Source organism: Moschus berezovskii, chromosome 19 (assembly GCF_049115385.1).
Source record: "Moschus berezovskii isolate FMDL1 chromosome 19, NW_MosBer_1.0, whole genome shotgun sequence".
Lineage (NCBI taxonomy): Eukaryota > Metazoa > Chordata > Mammalia > Artiodactyla > Moschidae > Moschus > Moschus berezovskii.
Window position 1 is genome coordinate 12983173 of NC_142478.1, and position 17542 is coordinate 13000714.

Consider the following 17542-nt stretch of genomic DNA (forward strand, 5'->3'; position numbering starts at 1 on the left):
TTTTAAAAAAAAATCCTCTTCCATGTGAAAACAAGTGAATAGAACAATATTTTTGCCTTTTGCAAATGCCTGTTTTATATGCAGAATCTAACTGGGTTGACCCATTACTTCTTTCTGCGACCTCCCAGGAACCTTCATGCTGGCTCGAGCAGGGACCTCACAAGGAGATAATATTTAAAGCAATGTTTGGGCAGCAGCAACATAGGACCCAAAGGGATTGCTCTAAGGTTTTCAACAGATTAAACTATGGAATACATCCAGGGGAAAAAAATAAACGGAAATGAAAATACAATTACAGCTACCGTCAGTGCACCTGTGAAAACCAATACTGCGGGTTTTAGCCAACAGAACTGGGGTTTTGAATTTTAAATAAAGATCTCTATAACCTGGCAAGGTACTTAACATCCCAACCTTCCTTTCCTTAACTATTAAATACCTAACATGAGAATATTCAGGAGGACTATGATGATTAAACACCATGTGTCAATAAAAAAACTGGGTGTGTATAACAGAGTATAATTGAGTGAATAATAGAAAACAAGAAATGAGTATGACTCACAAAAAAATGTGATCACAAATTAAAATTCTACCAACTATAGGCCTTTTTCATTTAACATTTTATCACATAGAATTCACTCTCTACCAAATATTGCATGGGTTTCTGGCATGAGCTCACAATATTCCTTCTGCCTGCAGTTTCCATCTAAATATCTTTCTATGTGAAGTCATTTCCAACCTGCTAATCTCTCCAAATCTGCTAATCTCCCCAACCTTCTGCAAGTTAAATATGTCTGGGTTCCCATCACACTGTGCTCATGACATTATTATACATAGTATGGTATAGGGAGAAGTGTGTGAACCCCAATATTTGCTACAGAATTCACTCCTGGGGGCAGAATTCCTTTCACAGCTCAATATATTTATTATCTACCAGGGACCAGTGCACAGTAGGCAATAAATAAATGTCTGTGAATGCATATATTAATTGTTCCTTTCTACATCTTCTAAAAGTGGGGGAAATGTCAAACACCTCCTAAAGGGATTTCCATTTTTAATACAGATTATAACAAAAACAAATCTCTCATTTTAGTGGAAATGAGATTTAGTGGAAATTTAAATGGAAATTAAATTAGGGAGATCTAAATCAAAATTCAGTTTCCATTTAGGGGAAATTTTAGTGTATACACAGTTAACCACAGAACTCTTTCTATCACCTCAACACAATACTTACTGGCTGGAACAATGAAATCTCCATGTAACTCATAGGTCATCAGCGGCTCTGGAAGACTCCTACATGGAAAAGACAGCTCAGAATTACCAAAGACAAACAGGTCACATCTCTTTGCACTTTTTATAAAAGGATATTCAATATGTCATCATGCATTTCTTTATGTGCAAAACTCTCCAAGAAATACTTTTACATATCAAAAAAGATACATCATTCAAATGGATTCCTTTATTAAGTGTTATCTGCACCAGGCATTATCAAAAGCTTAAGCAGTCACAAATCCCTATCAGATCTAAGCACAGAATATTTCACATTTAATCTAGGAAAGTACCTTTACAAACATCTGATTTCATATATAAAACTTCCTTCCACAGACTAACTTATTTAAAGTCAAACATTTTATCCAACCAAATATAAACAGATAATATTGACAATCAGCCTAGGGCATTCATTGAAGATGCCACAAAAAATATATGGAGAAGATTAAACAAACTTAAAGAAATCAAGCCCCCTCCTCTTACATCTCTTATAAAAATATAATACTCAATTTTGATATATGTCTATGAAACACTAAAGATATAAAATTGATGACAACTTTAACAAAATCATTTTAATTTTCTACAAAGCAGATTACATAAATAGTAGATTTCATCCTGTGGTCAACAGAATGTTAGTTCAGTCAACATTTATATGTATCTTAAAATTTAAAAGACCAGCTCTTCAAGCTCTATAAACACTTAAAGAACACTAAGATGAGTTATCAATCTGCACTCGCTTTCTGGAGGGCAATCTGGCAACATAAAAGATAAAAACTTCTTAAAACTTTTAGATCATGAAGCCCAGAAATTCCTCTTCGAATGTTCTGAAAAAAATTAAAGACATACATACACACACCAAAAAAATTTAAAACACATTCAAATCACATTCAAAATGCCAGGGATAAAGAAGGTCATTTCACACTGACAAAGAGGTCAATTCATCAAGAAGACATAACAGTGCTAACTTTTTAAACAATCCTAAATGAGTTTTTTAAATTAATTAATTATTTATTTATTTATTTTGGCTGTGCCCCCATGACTTGCAGGTTCTTAGTTCCCTGACCAGGGATCAAACCCTCAGTCTCGGCAATGAAAGCACAGAATCCTAACTGGACTGCCAGGGAATTTCCAACAGTCATAAATGTTAATGGGTCTAATAACAGGATCTTCACAATCCATGAAGCAAAAATCGATGGAACTACAAGGAAGGAAAAAGACAAGTCCACAAGTGTGACCAGAGATTTAAACATCTCTCTGTTTCAGTAACTGATAAAAAGTAGACAAAAATAAAATAATAAATAACAAGTAGACAAAATCAATTAGGATACATTTTTGACCAAAGCTACCAACCATCAATGTACCTAATCGGTATCAAAGTGAAAGTGAGTCACTCAGTCGTGTCCGACTCTTCGCAACCCCGTGGACTACACAGTCCATGGAATTCTCCAGGCCAGAATACTGGAGGGGGTAGCCATTCCCTTCTCCAGGGGGCCTTCCCAAGCAAGGGATCAAACCCAGGTCTTCTGCACTGCAGGCAGATTCTTTACCAGCTAAGCTGCAAGGGAAGCCCACCTAATTGGTATGCCTGTCACCTAAATAACACTGTATCCAAAATCAACAGAAAACACATTCTTTCCTAGTGTGTATGGAGGACTCATCATGATAAAGATATCCTGGACCATGAAACAAATCTCAATAAATTTAAAGGGTTAAATTTATATAGGGTATTTCTGTTTACAATTAAAAACTGAATTAGACATCAGTAACAGAGACACCACCCTTATGGCAGAAAGTGAAGAGGAACTAAAAAGCCTCTTGATGAAAGTGAAAGAGGAGAGTGAAAAGGTTGGCTTAAAGCTCAACATTCAGAAAACTAAGATCATGGCATCTGGTCCCATCACTTCATGGCAAACAGATGGGGAAACAGTGGAAACAGTGTCAGACTTTATTATTTTGGGCTCCAAAATCACTGCAGATGCTGATTGCAGCCAGGAAATTAAAAGACGCTTACTCCTTGGAAGGAAAGTTATGACCAACCTAGATAGCATATTAAAAAGCAGAGGCATTACTTTGCCAACAAAGGTCCATCTAGTCAAGGCTATGGTTTTTCCAGTGGTCATGTATGGATGTGAGAGTTGGACCGTGAAGAAAGCTGAGTGCTGAAGAATTGATGCTTTTGAACTGTGGTGCTGGAGAAGACTCTTGAGAGTCCCTTGGCCTGCAAGGAGATCCAACCAGTCCATTTGAAAGGAGATCAGTCCTGGGTGTTCATTGGAAGGACTGATGCTAAAGCTGAAACTCCAATACTTTGGCCACCTAATGCAAAGAGTTGACTCACTGGAAAAGACTCTGATGCTGGGAGGGATTGGGGGCAGGAGGAGAAGGGGACGACAGAGGATGAGATGGCTGAATGGCCTCACCGACTCGATGGACATGAGTTTGAGTGAACTCCGGGAGTTGGTGATGGACAGGGAGGCCTGGCGTGCCGTGATTCATGCGGTCGCAAAGAGTCGGACACGACTGAGTGACTGAAGTGAACTGAACTGAAGACATATCAGAATTTAAGGGATATTGGTAAAACAGTATTTGGGGAAAATTTTATACCATAAGTACTTATGATACCCTGAACAGCCAAAAAAAAAAAAAAAACACACACACACACACAAAACCAAAGTAAATAAACTGAAAATAAGCAGAAAAACAGAAACAAAGATCAGAGCAGAAGTCAATCAAACAGAAAACAAAACACAACAGAGAAAATAAGTGAATGCAAAAACCAGTTCTAAATAATCCATAAAGTTGGTAAGTCTGCTGCTCAGTCACTTGGTCCTGTCTGACTCTTTGTGACCCCACGCACTACCGCCCGCCAGCTCCTCTGTCCATGGAATTCTCTACGCAAGAATGTTGGAGTGGGTTGCCATTTTCTTCTCCAGGGGATCTTCCCCACCCAGGGATCGAACCCACTTTTCTTACATCTCCTGCACTGGCAGACAGGTTCTTTAACACTAGCACCACCTGGGAAGCCTAGCCATAATAATTAGGAAATAAAAGATAGAAAACACAAACTACCAGACACAAATAACAGAAGTGACTGAAGAATCACTGCAGGCTCTAAAAGTGTTAGAAAGAAAATAAAATATTATGAAACTATCCATGCCCACAAATTCAACAGTTTAGATATAAACTATCAAAGCTCACTCCATAAGTACACCGGCAGGCAAGATCCTTTACCACTGAGCCACCAAGGAAGCCCATCACAGAAACGTAACTGCCTTCATATTAAAATAAAATTAATGCAACTCACAACCACCACCACCACCATTCTAGCAACTAAAGAAGAAAAACTGTAAGATCATCTCAAGAGACAATTTAGAGGAGAAAGGATACTTTTTCCCACAAATGGTACTGAAGCAACTGGATATCCACATTCAGAAGTGAACTCAGATCCATACTCCATATCTTATACAACAACTAACTTAAAATAGATCATAGACCTACATGTAAAACTTAAAACTATAAAACTTCTGGAAGAAAACAAAATCTCTGTGACTTTGCATTAGGCAAAAGTACAATCCATAACAACTAATAAATAAATGCAACATCTTCAAAATTTTTAAATGCTCTTTGAAGGACACTTTGAAGGGAATAAAAAGACAAGCCACAAAGGTAGGAAGAAAACATTTGCAAAGCAGATACCTAAGGTTCTGTATCCAAAATAACAAGATTTGGCAAGGATATAAAGGAAATGGAACTCTTGTATATCATAAGTGGGAATGTAAAAAAACATAGCTACTCTGGAAAGAAGCTGGTCTGTTTCCCCAAAAGTTAAATATATACCTATCATAAGACCCAGGCACTATACTCAGGATTCACCCAAGAGAAATGAAAGCCTCAGTGCTCAGTTGTGTCTGATTCTTTGTGACTCCATGAACTGTATCCTGCCAGGCTCCTCTGTGCCTGGAATTTTCCAGGCAAGAATATTGAACTGAATTGCGATTTCCTTCTCCAGGAGATCTTCCCACCTGGGGATCAAACACCAGTTTCTTGAATCCCCTGCACTGGCAGGAGGATTCTTTACCACTGGCGCCACCTGGGAAGCCTAAGTTCACTCAAAAGATTTATACAAAAAGGCTTTTAGTAGCTTTATTTATAACAACCAAAAGCAACAAATAATGCAAGTATCTATTAACAAGCAAATGGATAAAAGATGAAATCTGACGTATATCCATAAAAAGCAACACCAGTTAGCATCAAGAAGGAATGGACAATTGGTGCTTGCTACAACATGGGTGAACCTCGAATTATACCAAGTGAACCCAAATTTTTTTTTACTTTTTTGGCCATGCAGCATGTGGGATCCTAGTTCCCCGACCAGGGATGGAAACAGGGCCCCCTGTGTTGGAAGAGCCGAGTCTTACCCTCTGGACCACCAGGGAAGTCCAAGAACCTAGATTTTTTAAAGTACATGCTGTATGACTCCATTTATATGAAATTACAGGAAATGTCAATTAATGTATAGTAACAGAAAGGAAGCCAAGTGGTTTGCCCAGGGATGAGGGAATGAGAAGAGTGAAAGAGAGGGAATTCAAAGGGGCTTGAGGAAGCCCTGATGACAGGTTCACCATCCTGACTTTGCTGACGGCTTCACAGATGTACATGCACATCAAACTTGTCAAAATAGATTCTATGAATATAGCAGTTTATTGTACATCAATTACACTTCAATAAAACTACTCAGCAAAAGAGATGCAAAAATATATTTACAGACTATGCTCCCCCTACATTTAATTTTTTACTGAATAAATTTCACTTGGAACATTAGATAAGTGGAAGGCGTACAGTGTGTTATTTTGATCATTTACATATTGTGATGTGATAACCACTGTAGCAGTATTTATCACACTACATAATTACAGTTCACTATTGTTGTCTACAGTCATTATACTGTGCATAACATCTCTATGGCCTATTTACTACAGGTTTGTCCCCTTTAACACCAGTCTCATCCTTCCACCATGCGGCTGCAGCCATACAATGTACGATGCTGCAGAACACACACACCCAGACATTGACAACTGGAGACAGTGAAACTAAAACTGAAAAGCACTAGTAAAGCAAAGCTGTTCTCTGCTTCCTCTCTCTCTCCCCTTCATCCCCTATACTCAAAGAAGAAAAATAAAACGAATTACACTACAGACTAAATAAAGAAAAAGAAGACGCAATCAAAAAGCAAAGCTCTGGTTTTGTTTCAAAACGGGATCAAGCAGGAAGGAGTGATAAAGGAAACTGTTCATCTGTCAGAGAACGAAAGTTAAAGGGTTCCCAAAAGAAAGAGGGCGGGAAATGAGATTACTTAGAAATCCCACAGTGTTTCATTTCCAATAAAAATGAATTTGTATCTAAATATCTTCATGCTACTTATATCATTGCTGTATGTCTAGCCAAGCAATGCGGCATAAAAAAATAAGAATTAAGCATTGGGTTTTTTTTAGGTTTGTTTTTTAAAAATTTCGGCTACTCTGGGTCTTCCTTGTGGCTTGTGGGCTATTTCCTGTGGCACACAGGCTCAGTAATCACCGTTCATGGGCTTGGTTGCCCCGCAGCATGTGGGATCCTAGTTCCCTGACCAGAGATTGAATCCAAGTCGCCTGCATTGGAAGGCAGATTCTTCACCACTAGACCACCACGGAAACCCCTTAACTATTGTTAATATGTTGGGGAAGCAGTAATAAAAATAACAAGTTTCCCATATACAACTCATTATATTGAGTCACCGCATCGGTCAGCTTCTCATCCAACGATTGTTAATATGTTGGGGAAGCAGTAATAAAAATAACAAGTTTCCCATATACAACTCATTATATTGAGTCACCGCATCGGTCAGCTTCTCATCCAACGTGAGACATTTTGGACACCTGGGGGTAGGGGAGGCCCTCTCATTGTCCCAGCATTTGGGGAATTACTGGAAATCCCTGGAGGAGGAAATGGCAACCCATTGCAGTATTCTTACCTGGAGAATCCCACGGACAGAGGAGCCTGGCGGGCTACAGTCCAAGGGGTTGCAAAGAGTTGGACACGACTGAGCACACATGCATGATACATTTTGTCTTTTCTATTTGGTCCCTTTTTTAAAGTCCTTATCTTTTCTGAGATACACTCAAATATTTATGAGTGCAGCAATATGATGGTTTAGAAAATTTCTAAAGTATTATCCCCAAAAAGCAGCAGTGGGGAGACAGACGAAACAAGTGTCAACTGTTGAAAACTGAAGAGGCAGGACACGGGGGCTATGAGAAGCCACTGTATCCCTCTTCCTGCCTATATGTGTGAAATTTTTAAAATATTAAATACATACTATAAGTTGACTCTAATGTGCTTGTTGGAACCCAAATAGCATTTCCCTGAAAAATAATCCTGTGTGTTGGTTAAAAAGAACTCATGCTGGGGAGGCAGTGCCATTTGACTGCCAGACAAAAATCAAAGTCCCCAGCAGACCCACAGCCTAGGAACCACAATTTTCCATCCCTCTGCTCCATGTACTTGTCCTTCATCTAACCTCCAGCTTTGTGATCATTCAGTTCCTTTATTTTTTCAAGAAAGGTGAATGCTCATAGAAATGCTAAACCTTCTTTGAACTCTACAGCAAATATGTAAAACTCAAAGTTCATCTTTTAAAAACACAAAGAAAAGATACAATGAATGTAATAAATAGCCTTCTTCCTCACTGTTTCAGAGCAATTTAATTCCGAAAACTCACACCCACATTTCAAAACCCAAGTCTCTGCCAGTTCTCTTCAGTTGCAATTGATCTGTCGGCTGATGCTCACTGACTATGGACCACACTTCTTGGAGCATCATTAGGTACCTCATAGTCTATACGTTCACATAAACTGACTTCTGAGTTGCACAGGCAGAGTCAGCATCGGCTGTGTGTTAGACACCCAATCCGCTCTTCCCCCCGCTACCAGGAGAAGCTCACCTCAAATACTGTTTCAGGGCACTTGTTATTGTCTTCACTTCCCAATCTATGGAATTCTCCAGGTCTACCTCATTGCAGGTCTTCACATCTAATGAGCAAGCAAGGAAGAAACAAATATTAAAACCTGACCATTCAGAGGCCCTCTTGACTGGCTAACAATGCTTAGATTCTTAAACAGCCAAACCACAAATATTGAATTCTGCGGTTTCCTATAAAAAATATTGCATACAATTTCTTATCATATTACAAGCCATGTTCTACTCTCAGACATCTCTAGCACTTCAGAAAATCTGTAGTGGAGATCAAAGTAAAAGGGTAAGGGTTGGGCTAGGAGTATGAAAGATCTTAAAAAAGCATTTCAGTATTCACAACTGCAAAACATTTCAGTATTCACAACTGCAAAGCATACATCGCTATTACTACTACTATTATAAGATACTACTCAGCAGCCATGGCCTATAGCATGTGACATATGAAGTGCCTATATATTTGAACTTGCTTCGGGTGGTATTACTGTTATCACACTGTGTTATGACAGGGGAAACAGCACCCTTAATGTTAAAATTACTATAAGAAGATCAACAACTCAGTAGAGAAGAAGGAAGCCAAGCCTGGTCCCACACTTCTAAGGTTTTCACTCATCATACTATCTCTCCAAAGACTAATACATGATCAACCAAAACAGAAATATGATGACACATAAACTTAAAAAGTCTTTTATGAGTAATGTTTCATATTAACATAACAACTTATACACTCAACCAGGAGGTATTTATTAGAAGCCTCTATAAAACATTTCTGACATTCATTCTAAATTAGTTTTCTTTGTCTTAAAATTACATTAATACTGTGTTTCTTCCAAATGCCCTTTCAAATACCTAGTAAGCTCTAAAGAATATGTAAAACATGCACTAAAAAAAGGAACAGGAAGAGTTGAAGGAGAAGGGACAGGAAAGGGAAGAGGGGATGGAATGTACAGTTAATTTTGAAAAGGCAAAAGTCAGTTCTGAAATTTAAAAAAAAAAGGATGGTGGGAAAGGCAAGCATTCTGAGTGTGGCAGCATCTCCGAGCCTCGGAAGGCTGTGACCCAGCAGCAGGGAAGATCACCCGCCTAGGCTTAAGTCCCGCTGCAAACCTGACCAGCTTCATTACTCCAAGTCAGTTCTAACCTATCTGAACTTCAGCTCTTCCTATGCACAATGGAGGTAACATAAATGCTCTATTGAGAGCATCAAAGTCAATCAGGGCTGTATGCAGACTTCCATAAACCATTAAATGTGCAGGTAATCACCACAGCTGAGTCACCAAAAGTATAAGCATTGTACCCAAAGAAAGAAGCAGTAAATGGGTTATGATGAATGACATCAGTCAATCAACAGAAACTGCTATGAGTTTCTACACTCTGACCATGCAAAGGAGAAAATATGAGATTTGTGAAAGAGACTTATTGCTCCCTCACTCCAGAACGTTTCAACTAAGACTCCCCAAAAAACCAGTTGTTTCAGCGTTTTTTCCCTTCAACGCACTATATTTGTCTAAATACGCAAGGAAACACTGTGTTGGTATACCCTTTTCAAATTAAAGCTCAAAAAGAAAATCCTGTTCAAATGGAACATTGCATTAAGTCATGCATGCCCCTTAAAAGAGAAAGGATGCATGACAACACAATGCTATCCTCAAATTTTTCGAAAATAAAGTAAAACAGGAAGTGATGGTTATTTCACAGCCATAACATCAGATATATGAAGTCAATTACTCAAAAGTCTAGAGACTTTTTAAACCACTTCAACAGCTCTTGATTACAGCAACTGACAGCAAGATGCAATAAACTACAACAATGGCAATTGACACTGATTACATTTTGATCGGGTCCTACAATTCAGAACCCATTTGTTACTGCACTTGTCAGACAAGCCACAGACACATTCAAGAAATCAAATTAAGCACCCTGATTAAAGGTGCAATCCTTTATAACTGGGACTAAATAATTCTGCTCTAAAGGCTTTGCCAACCAATTACTGCAGTAACTGAATATTCTCTCTCTCATTAAATCAATTATTTAAATCTCATACAAGTCAGATAACATTTTCAATCAACTTGCTACCAGCAAATCACCATTTTAAAATCCAGGAGGCTTCGAAAGGAAATCTTTTACTTTCAGCTTTTGACGATCATTCTATATTTTGAGAATCATAGTCTTTCTGTGGGAAAATAAGCCACCTTTTGCATTTATGGAATAAAAAGGAGCTGTCACAATAGAAACCAATGACTACCTGGTGTCCATGGTATTACTCCTCCATTGAATTTTCACTGTTTTCAAATAACTCAATCACCCATCCCTAGCAGCTCTTGACGATCCGTGGAAGGACTGGGACTAGCTAAATTTGTTAGTAACTTATTTGGGATTCAAACTTAAAAATGCATTTAGAGGGTTCAATTAGAATATATGCTCTACTATAAATAAGGTAGAAGTTCTGTTTCTTCTCTGGCCAAGAAGATATTATACCACATGGATGAGTTTAAAACCTAAACTGGTAAGCATAGACACAGAGGTGACTTTTCATTTGGATAGATGTTTCATAATTACATAACCAGTGGTCATCTTTCTTTTTGAAACTGGAACCTCGGCCCAGCCCAAAGTGCTGACGTCTTACTGGGCCCTGACTTGGGTCCTGAAGTACTTGAAGATGCAGTGACTGAGAATATTCTCTATAATCCAAAACCAGAATCTTTTTCAGCTCCGTTAGTTCACTGTTCCCCTCAATCTATGTGAAAAGCTGTCCCACAAACAATGTAAACAACATAAGAGGTTTATAGTAAAACAACTCTAAGTCAGTTTGATTTCTGGCTTTCTATGGATCTGTGTCTTAAATAAATAAAATCATCCAGCTGTTTCTGAAAATTAAATTTAGAGACAGACAGAAGATTCACCAGCACACACAAGCTACCACTGAGTTTTCCCAGCACTGCTCTGACACTCTCATTCCACAGTGGAGAAGGACGAACACAGGACAGCTGTAACTCAGCTCAGTCCCAACCTCCCGACAGCGACTGCAGTTCATCTGCCACATTCTCACCCCACTTTCTAAAACACCATGACTCACCCAAAGACACCTCATCTGCTGTTTCTCCTTGCCTTTCCCGAATGCCTCAAGTTTCTCAGGAAAAAAAAACAAAAACAAACTTCTAACAGACTACTGTGTGCCCTCTATTAGAGAAAAAAGAGGAAGGAGGAGGAAAAGAAAAACACATGTAAGGGGAAGGCACTGAGGCATGCTTTTGTGCACCCTTAAGAAGCATGGTCCGAGGGAAAGCTGGGAGGCTGCTGGAAAGCTCAGCAGACCACAACCTTCTGCCCCCTGGGATGGAGAATGACCAGGAGGACAAACAACCCTGCTCACCAGGGCGGGAGGCAGCGTCCCCCTCCCCTGCCTCACCTGGAGGAGCACAATGTGTCTGTTTAGAGGGGCTTCCATGGTTAGTATTTCGTGGGTGGTGGAGAGAAGAGAAGGAAGGGGCAGAGAAGGAAAGAGAGAGGCAAACAGGAGTGGAGAGGGGCGGATGGAGAGGCAGAGGAGGAGGGAAGGAAGAGGAGGAGGAGGAGGAAGGAGAAATAGTTTTCTCTGTTGCAATCTTAAACATGAAGAGTGCGAACATACTCAAGAGAGACAAGCAAGGAAATACATGCAAGATATTGAGCTTGCACCCTTCTTCTAGAAATCATCACAAATGTTTAACACAGGAATATTGAAAAAGTGCAGAAAATATTTTAAACACAAAAATACTTTATGTAAAAATGGCAATAATAGAAAAATAATAGCAAAGTATATGACTGGTTCTTAAGAATGACAAAGAACCAGGCCAAAGGGAAAAAAAACACAGAAATTCCTGTCAAAAAATATAAACCAACTAGAACTTTTTCTCAGATTCTTAAGAAGTTATATTATTCATTTCTGCAAAGAAAAAATGCATTATGAACAAAAACACTTTGAAAACAATCAAATTTGAAATAAACATCTAGAGGAACAGAAATTTAAAAAAATAACTGCCTAAAAATGTTAAGACTTAGTAAATCTGAGGTTATCATGGGACTCCACTGTACGAGTAAAATTGTAGTTGCAAGTTTTCTATAAGCTTGATATTATTTCAAAATAAAAAAAAATTTTTTTAATAAATGAATAGATACATATTTTTAAAAAATAACTACCTAGTATCACAAATAGGCAAAATTAACAGAATTAATAAGTTATATGAGGGAAAAACAGATCGGTACAATAGAGCAAAGTTAAAAATCTTGCAGACTCACCCAACTTTTTCTCTTTAACATATATAACTTTGAAACAGTGTAGAGAGGTTGGGAAAAGTTGGAAAGAAAAAACATCTACGGGACAGAATGTACACAACTATTCAAAAATTCTAAAATTCTTTTTCTGAAAAAGTATCAATTAGTTCAATTTGTACACTTGCTGAATCAGGAAGAAAGGAAAGAAATATCTTAAGGCCACCTTAAAATTCATTCAAAAACAGTGAATGAATCTAAGAACTAATTTTGAGTTGGTAACATAAAGTAACAAAAAATGATGTTAATGCTAATAAAAATCCAAAGTTTGCGACTGACCAACTTAAATTCACACTAGGAATTATTTAGAAATGAAGTAAAATGACTTATCCAGTACTGTTCCCTTAAATGCATTACTTAATAAGAAAAATAAAAAGTCAGTATCTTTCCCTTGTGTTAATTCTCTGATTTCAGAGAACATTACTCTCTGAATAATATTACTGAAAACACAGCATTTCTTTTGCCAGCAACTTAAATGTGGTGGTGTCACGCTTGTGTCCTGGACTTCTCTACCCTGAGTTTCATGGAAAGTGAAAACAGTTTTCCAGGTCATGAATTTTTAAGGGTTTAGATATTTTAAACACCTTGCGAGTTAAGGACTGTCTTGGGACATTTCCCACAAGCACAGCAAAGTACCACCCGGATCTAGGGATGCTGATGATCATGTGGGCTTTTATGAGATTAAAAACAAATTTGGAGGCAGCTTAACACCTCAGGGTGACCACAGGGACATCCACTTGTTTGAGCTGCCCTTGAACATGAACGAAAAGATTATAAAATAACCCTAGGATCCTTATGACCCATTCACTGCCAAGTGGGCCTTTCAGCCAAATCTCCCTTTCTGATACCAACAAAGTCTTCCAGTTCTAATCACTAGAACACCATCTTGGAAATGAGAGAAGTGTTTCTAATTTTAAAATTAACTAAAAGCAGATGCTGTTGTCCCATTAAACTCTGCCAGCTGCTACTGAACCACTGGCAACCTGAGTCTATTTAATTTGGAGCCCACTAATGGTAAAAAGGAAAATCTGACTGCCAAAATTGCACACCCAAGTTAAACCAGAGAGGCAGAAAATGAAAACAGCTCATGAAAAGCGAATGTATTCTAACAAGGCTCTTCCAAGTGATGACGAGCCATTTTTCCTGTGGTTAATATCTAAAAAAAGGGTTGTTGCTTATTAGATCCTGAATTCAAACACAGCCAAACAAGCAATGCTATCTGTAACACCCCAGTTGATTTTATGCAGCTCGGTTCATGCTTCCTCAAAGTGAGCCTTTGCAACAACACTTTGAGAGGCAGACAGGTTTAAATGCACTGATAGAATACCTGAGGGTATTGTTAATATTGATTAAAGTGAGATAGCAAATTAATTAATATTTAGCAAGGTCATAATGACAGATCAGTTTGACACATGGGCCCTCAAGCCTGATGAGTTCTCATCACCCCCCAGGAGGTAGCCTGCTTGGGGCTGGGGTGAAGGGAGAAGCGGGGCCTTTTACAGGTGGCACCGAACTGACAGCAGAGTGTAATGTAAAAGCACTTTGTCATTCGCATAATGTCTGGGGTAATGAAATGAATTCACTTTCTGGCTTCCTCTTGTCTGCGATGCCAAAGAACACTGTGTTATCAGCACAGATGGAGAAGGCATGGTTCTGGAGAACAGCCTGATACAAACAAGCCAGTGTGAATACCAATGAAGCCCTGAGAATCAGACCCTCGCTGTCAAGTGACAGCTGGGGAGCTCCAGAAAAACGAACAAGTCCCAGTGGTCTTGTCCAACCAAATGTACTGTCAAGACAGCACAGGCAATTTGGAAGCCAGGCAAATCAGAAGTCTGGCTTTTCCTTCCCTGGGAGAAGCCAGCAGAAGACATTCACCCATGAGCTGTCTTCTTTTCTTCCTTCCTTTCTTAGTAAGAGAGGCCTGAGCAAACACTAATCAACTTATCTGAGCCAATTCTCTGTTCAGGAGAAAACTTCTGGAGACAGTAAAAGAACAGAATGGATTTCTGAGTTATGTTACTATGAAACATTAAGTTGTAAAGTCAACGAACATCAACAACGCATGGAAAATGATTAGAAAAGAGGCGTACCCATCAACATACTCAGAAGTCTCTGGACCTTTGAACTCACCCCCACAACTCTATACAATCCTTGGTCATTTATACCTATTGGAAGAGAAAAAATGTTAGCAAAATACAGACATTCAAATCCGAAAAGCTGTCAACACACAGTTGCACACAGAATCCTTGCTAGCTCACATTAACAGCATTCCTGTTGCCTATAAAAATAATGTTTGACAAGAGTAAGTGTTTACCAACTTGTCTTAGCAGCTTGGTATTCAAGAGTTACAGCTGGAAAAAAATAAAAAAGTTCCACGTGGACAAAATGTAGGGAGTAAGCAGTACTGAAAAAACATTGGTTAAGCAGTCGTCATATATACCAATGCAATTTGTAGAGATGCACTGTATCTTTCACGTTTCTTGTGTTTAAGTATTCTTGAGATTGTTCCCCACAAGTTTTAGCCTTTTAAAAATAATATGGTGCTGATTGGTACACAGAAAGAAAACTGTTTGGATGATTCTTGAAGACCAAGGAAATCACTTAATCAAAAGTAAGGCAAAACTTGTTTTGTGTTTCCTTAAGGGCAAGAAACCTGTATGCAGGTCAGGAAGCAACAGTTAGAACTGGACATGGAACAACAGACTGATTCCAAATAGGAAAAGGTGTACGTCAAGGTTATATATTGTCACCTTGCTTATTTAACCTATATGCAGAGTACATCATGAGGAACGCTGGGCTGGAAGAAGCACAAACTGGAATCAAGATTGCTGGGAGAAATATCAATAACCTCAGATATGCAGATGACACTACCCTTACGGCAGAAAGTGAAGAGGAACTCAAAAGCCTCTTGATGAAAGTGAAAGAGGAGAGTGAAAAGGTTGGCTTGAAGCTCAACATTCAGAAAACAAAGATCATGGCGTCTGGTCCCATCACTTCATGGGAAATAGATGGAAAAACAGTGGAAACAGTGTCAGACTTTATTTTTTTGGGCTGCAAAATCACTGCAGATGCTGATTGCAGCCAGGAAATTAAAAGACGCTTACTACTTGGAAGGAAAGTTATGACCAACCTTGATAGTATATTAAAAAGCAGAGACATTACTTTGCCAACAAAGGTCCATCTAGTCAAGGCAATGGTTTTTCCCATGGTCATGTATGGATGTGAGAGTTGGACTGTGAAGAAAGCTGATCGCCGAAGAATCGATGCTTTTGAACTGTGGTGTTGGAGAAGACTCTTGAGAGTCCCTTATACTGCAAGGAGATCCAACCAGTCCATTCTAAAGGAGATCAATCCTGGATGTTCACTGGAGGGACTGATGCTGAAGCTGAAACTGCAATACTTTGGCCACCTCATGCGGCGAGTTGACTCACTGGAAAAGACTCTGATGCTGGGAAAGGTTGGGGGCGGGAGGAGAAGGGGACGACGGAGAATGAGATGGCTGGATGGCATCACCGACTCTGTGGACATGAGTTTGAGTGTACTCCGGGAGTTGGTGATGGACAGGGAGGCCTGGCGTGCTGTGATTCATGGGGTCGCGGAGAGTCGGACACGACTGAGCGACTGAACTGAACTGAACTGAACTGAAGGGCAGTACATGCATTGTCCAGAGAAGCATTAAAACTCCAAATAAGGATCGCATCAAAATTACACATCAAAATGAACCAAATCACTGCATTCTCTCTCTGTGGAGACCTGGAAACAAAGTATCTCAAAGTACAACAGACAAGAAATAAAGGCAAGAAAATGTATCAGCAAATGTAACTTAGTATGTTGGACACATAATTGTTTGAATTCTGGTGGGAACAAGCCAATTGAAAAAGGACACTTTTTAAGCAATCAGGAAACTTGGAGTGGCATTAGGGTTATGTAAGAAAATGTCTTTATTGTTTACGTTGCATATTGAGAGGAGTAAGAGTAATCTATCTTAGATTTGCTTGAAGGAGGAGGAATGGAAAGATGAGGAGATTAGCAAAATTTTGAAAATTTTTGAGTCTGCACAAGAATGCAGGAGTTCACTGTACCCTCTATCTTTTCTGTGCTTGAAATTTCCATGATAAAATCACGACTTCCAAAAAAATGTGACTTAATATATTTCTTAAAAGAGGTGAAACTGTGTGTTTATTTTCTGCACCACAAATGCTAAAACTAACAAGAACCGGACTGGCTGGCCAGGAGATCATGGTTCTAATTCACAGAGTTTCCAAAACAAAACACCACACCAAAAAAGCCAAGGGACCCAAGGGAACTTTCTTTTTTTTTTTGCCTCCCTGTATGGAGCTGTGACAAGTGTACCAGCCACAGTCTAAAGAACTGGATTCAAGTCACAGCCCAGTAACTCCTGAGTTCTGAGACCCAGGGCAGGCCAGGAACCTTCTCTGAGTCTTGACGCTGCCTCTGAGGTCAGGACAGTGTCTCTCCCCATGTACTAGCATGGTGATAAAGGCCAGGTCTCTTGGCTTTCCTTAATTAATAGAAATTGACTAAGACCAGACAAGAAATTCAGGCAAGGCTTTCCTGGGGCCCCTGCTGTAGTATAGGGGAGCAAGAACAAATAACAGGTTCCCCTGCTCACTGCCCAAGGTGGGGGAAGAGCTGGTTTCTTACACAGGGCGAGGTAGGGGTGGGCCCAGAGGTTAGGTTGGAGGGGTGGCTTAGGTGGTCCGCCCACCATTTTGGTGGCTGTGTGTGCAGGGGGGCATGTGCTTTTGCTTCCTGGCTCTTCAGAAGTGGCAGTCGGATTGTTTTGGTCTTTCTGTATCTTGTTGCCCATGATTTGCACCAACTGAGCACACATGCAGTTATTTTTAGTCCCTTACAGTTTCTTTGAGCTGAAGCTCCAATACTTTGGCCACCTAACACAGAGCCGACTCACTGCAAAAGACCCGAAGATTGA

General features: G+C 39.3%; 1 protein-coding gene across 2 annotated transcripts in view; it reads right to left on the minus strand.

Moving 5' to 3' along the window:
* ARHGAP10 (Rho GTPase activating protein 10) overlaps window positions 1-17542 on the minus strand; it is a 389578-nt gene that overhangs the window by 134298 nt on the left and 237738 nt on the right. For both annotated transcript variants that reach the window (XM_055405626.2, XM_055405628.2), the window contains 3 exons: window positions 14679-14753; window positions 8246-8333; window positions 1232-1290 (listed from right to left, as the gene is read on the minus strand). In XM_055405626.2, the coding sequence (XP_055261601.1) occupies window positions 1232-1290; window positions 8246-8333; window positions 14679-14753 (222 nt within the window). The remainder of the gene's footprint in view (window positions 1-1231; window positions 1291-8245; window positions 8334-14678; window positions 14754-17542) is intronic.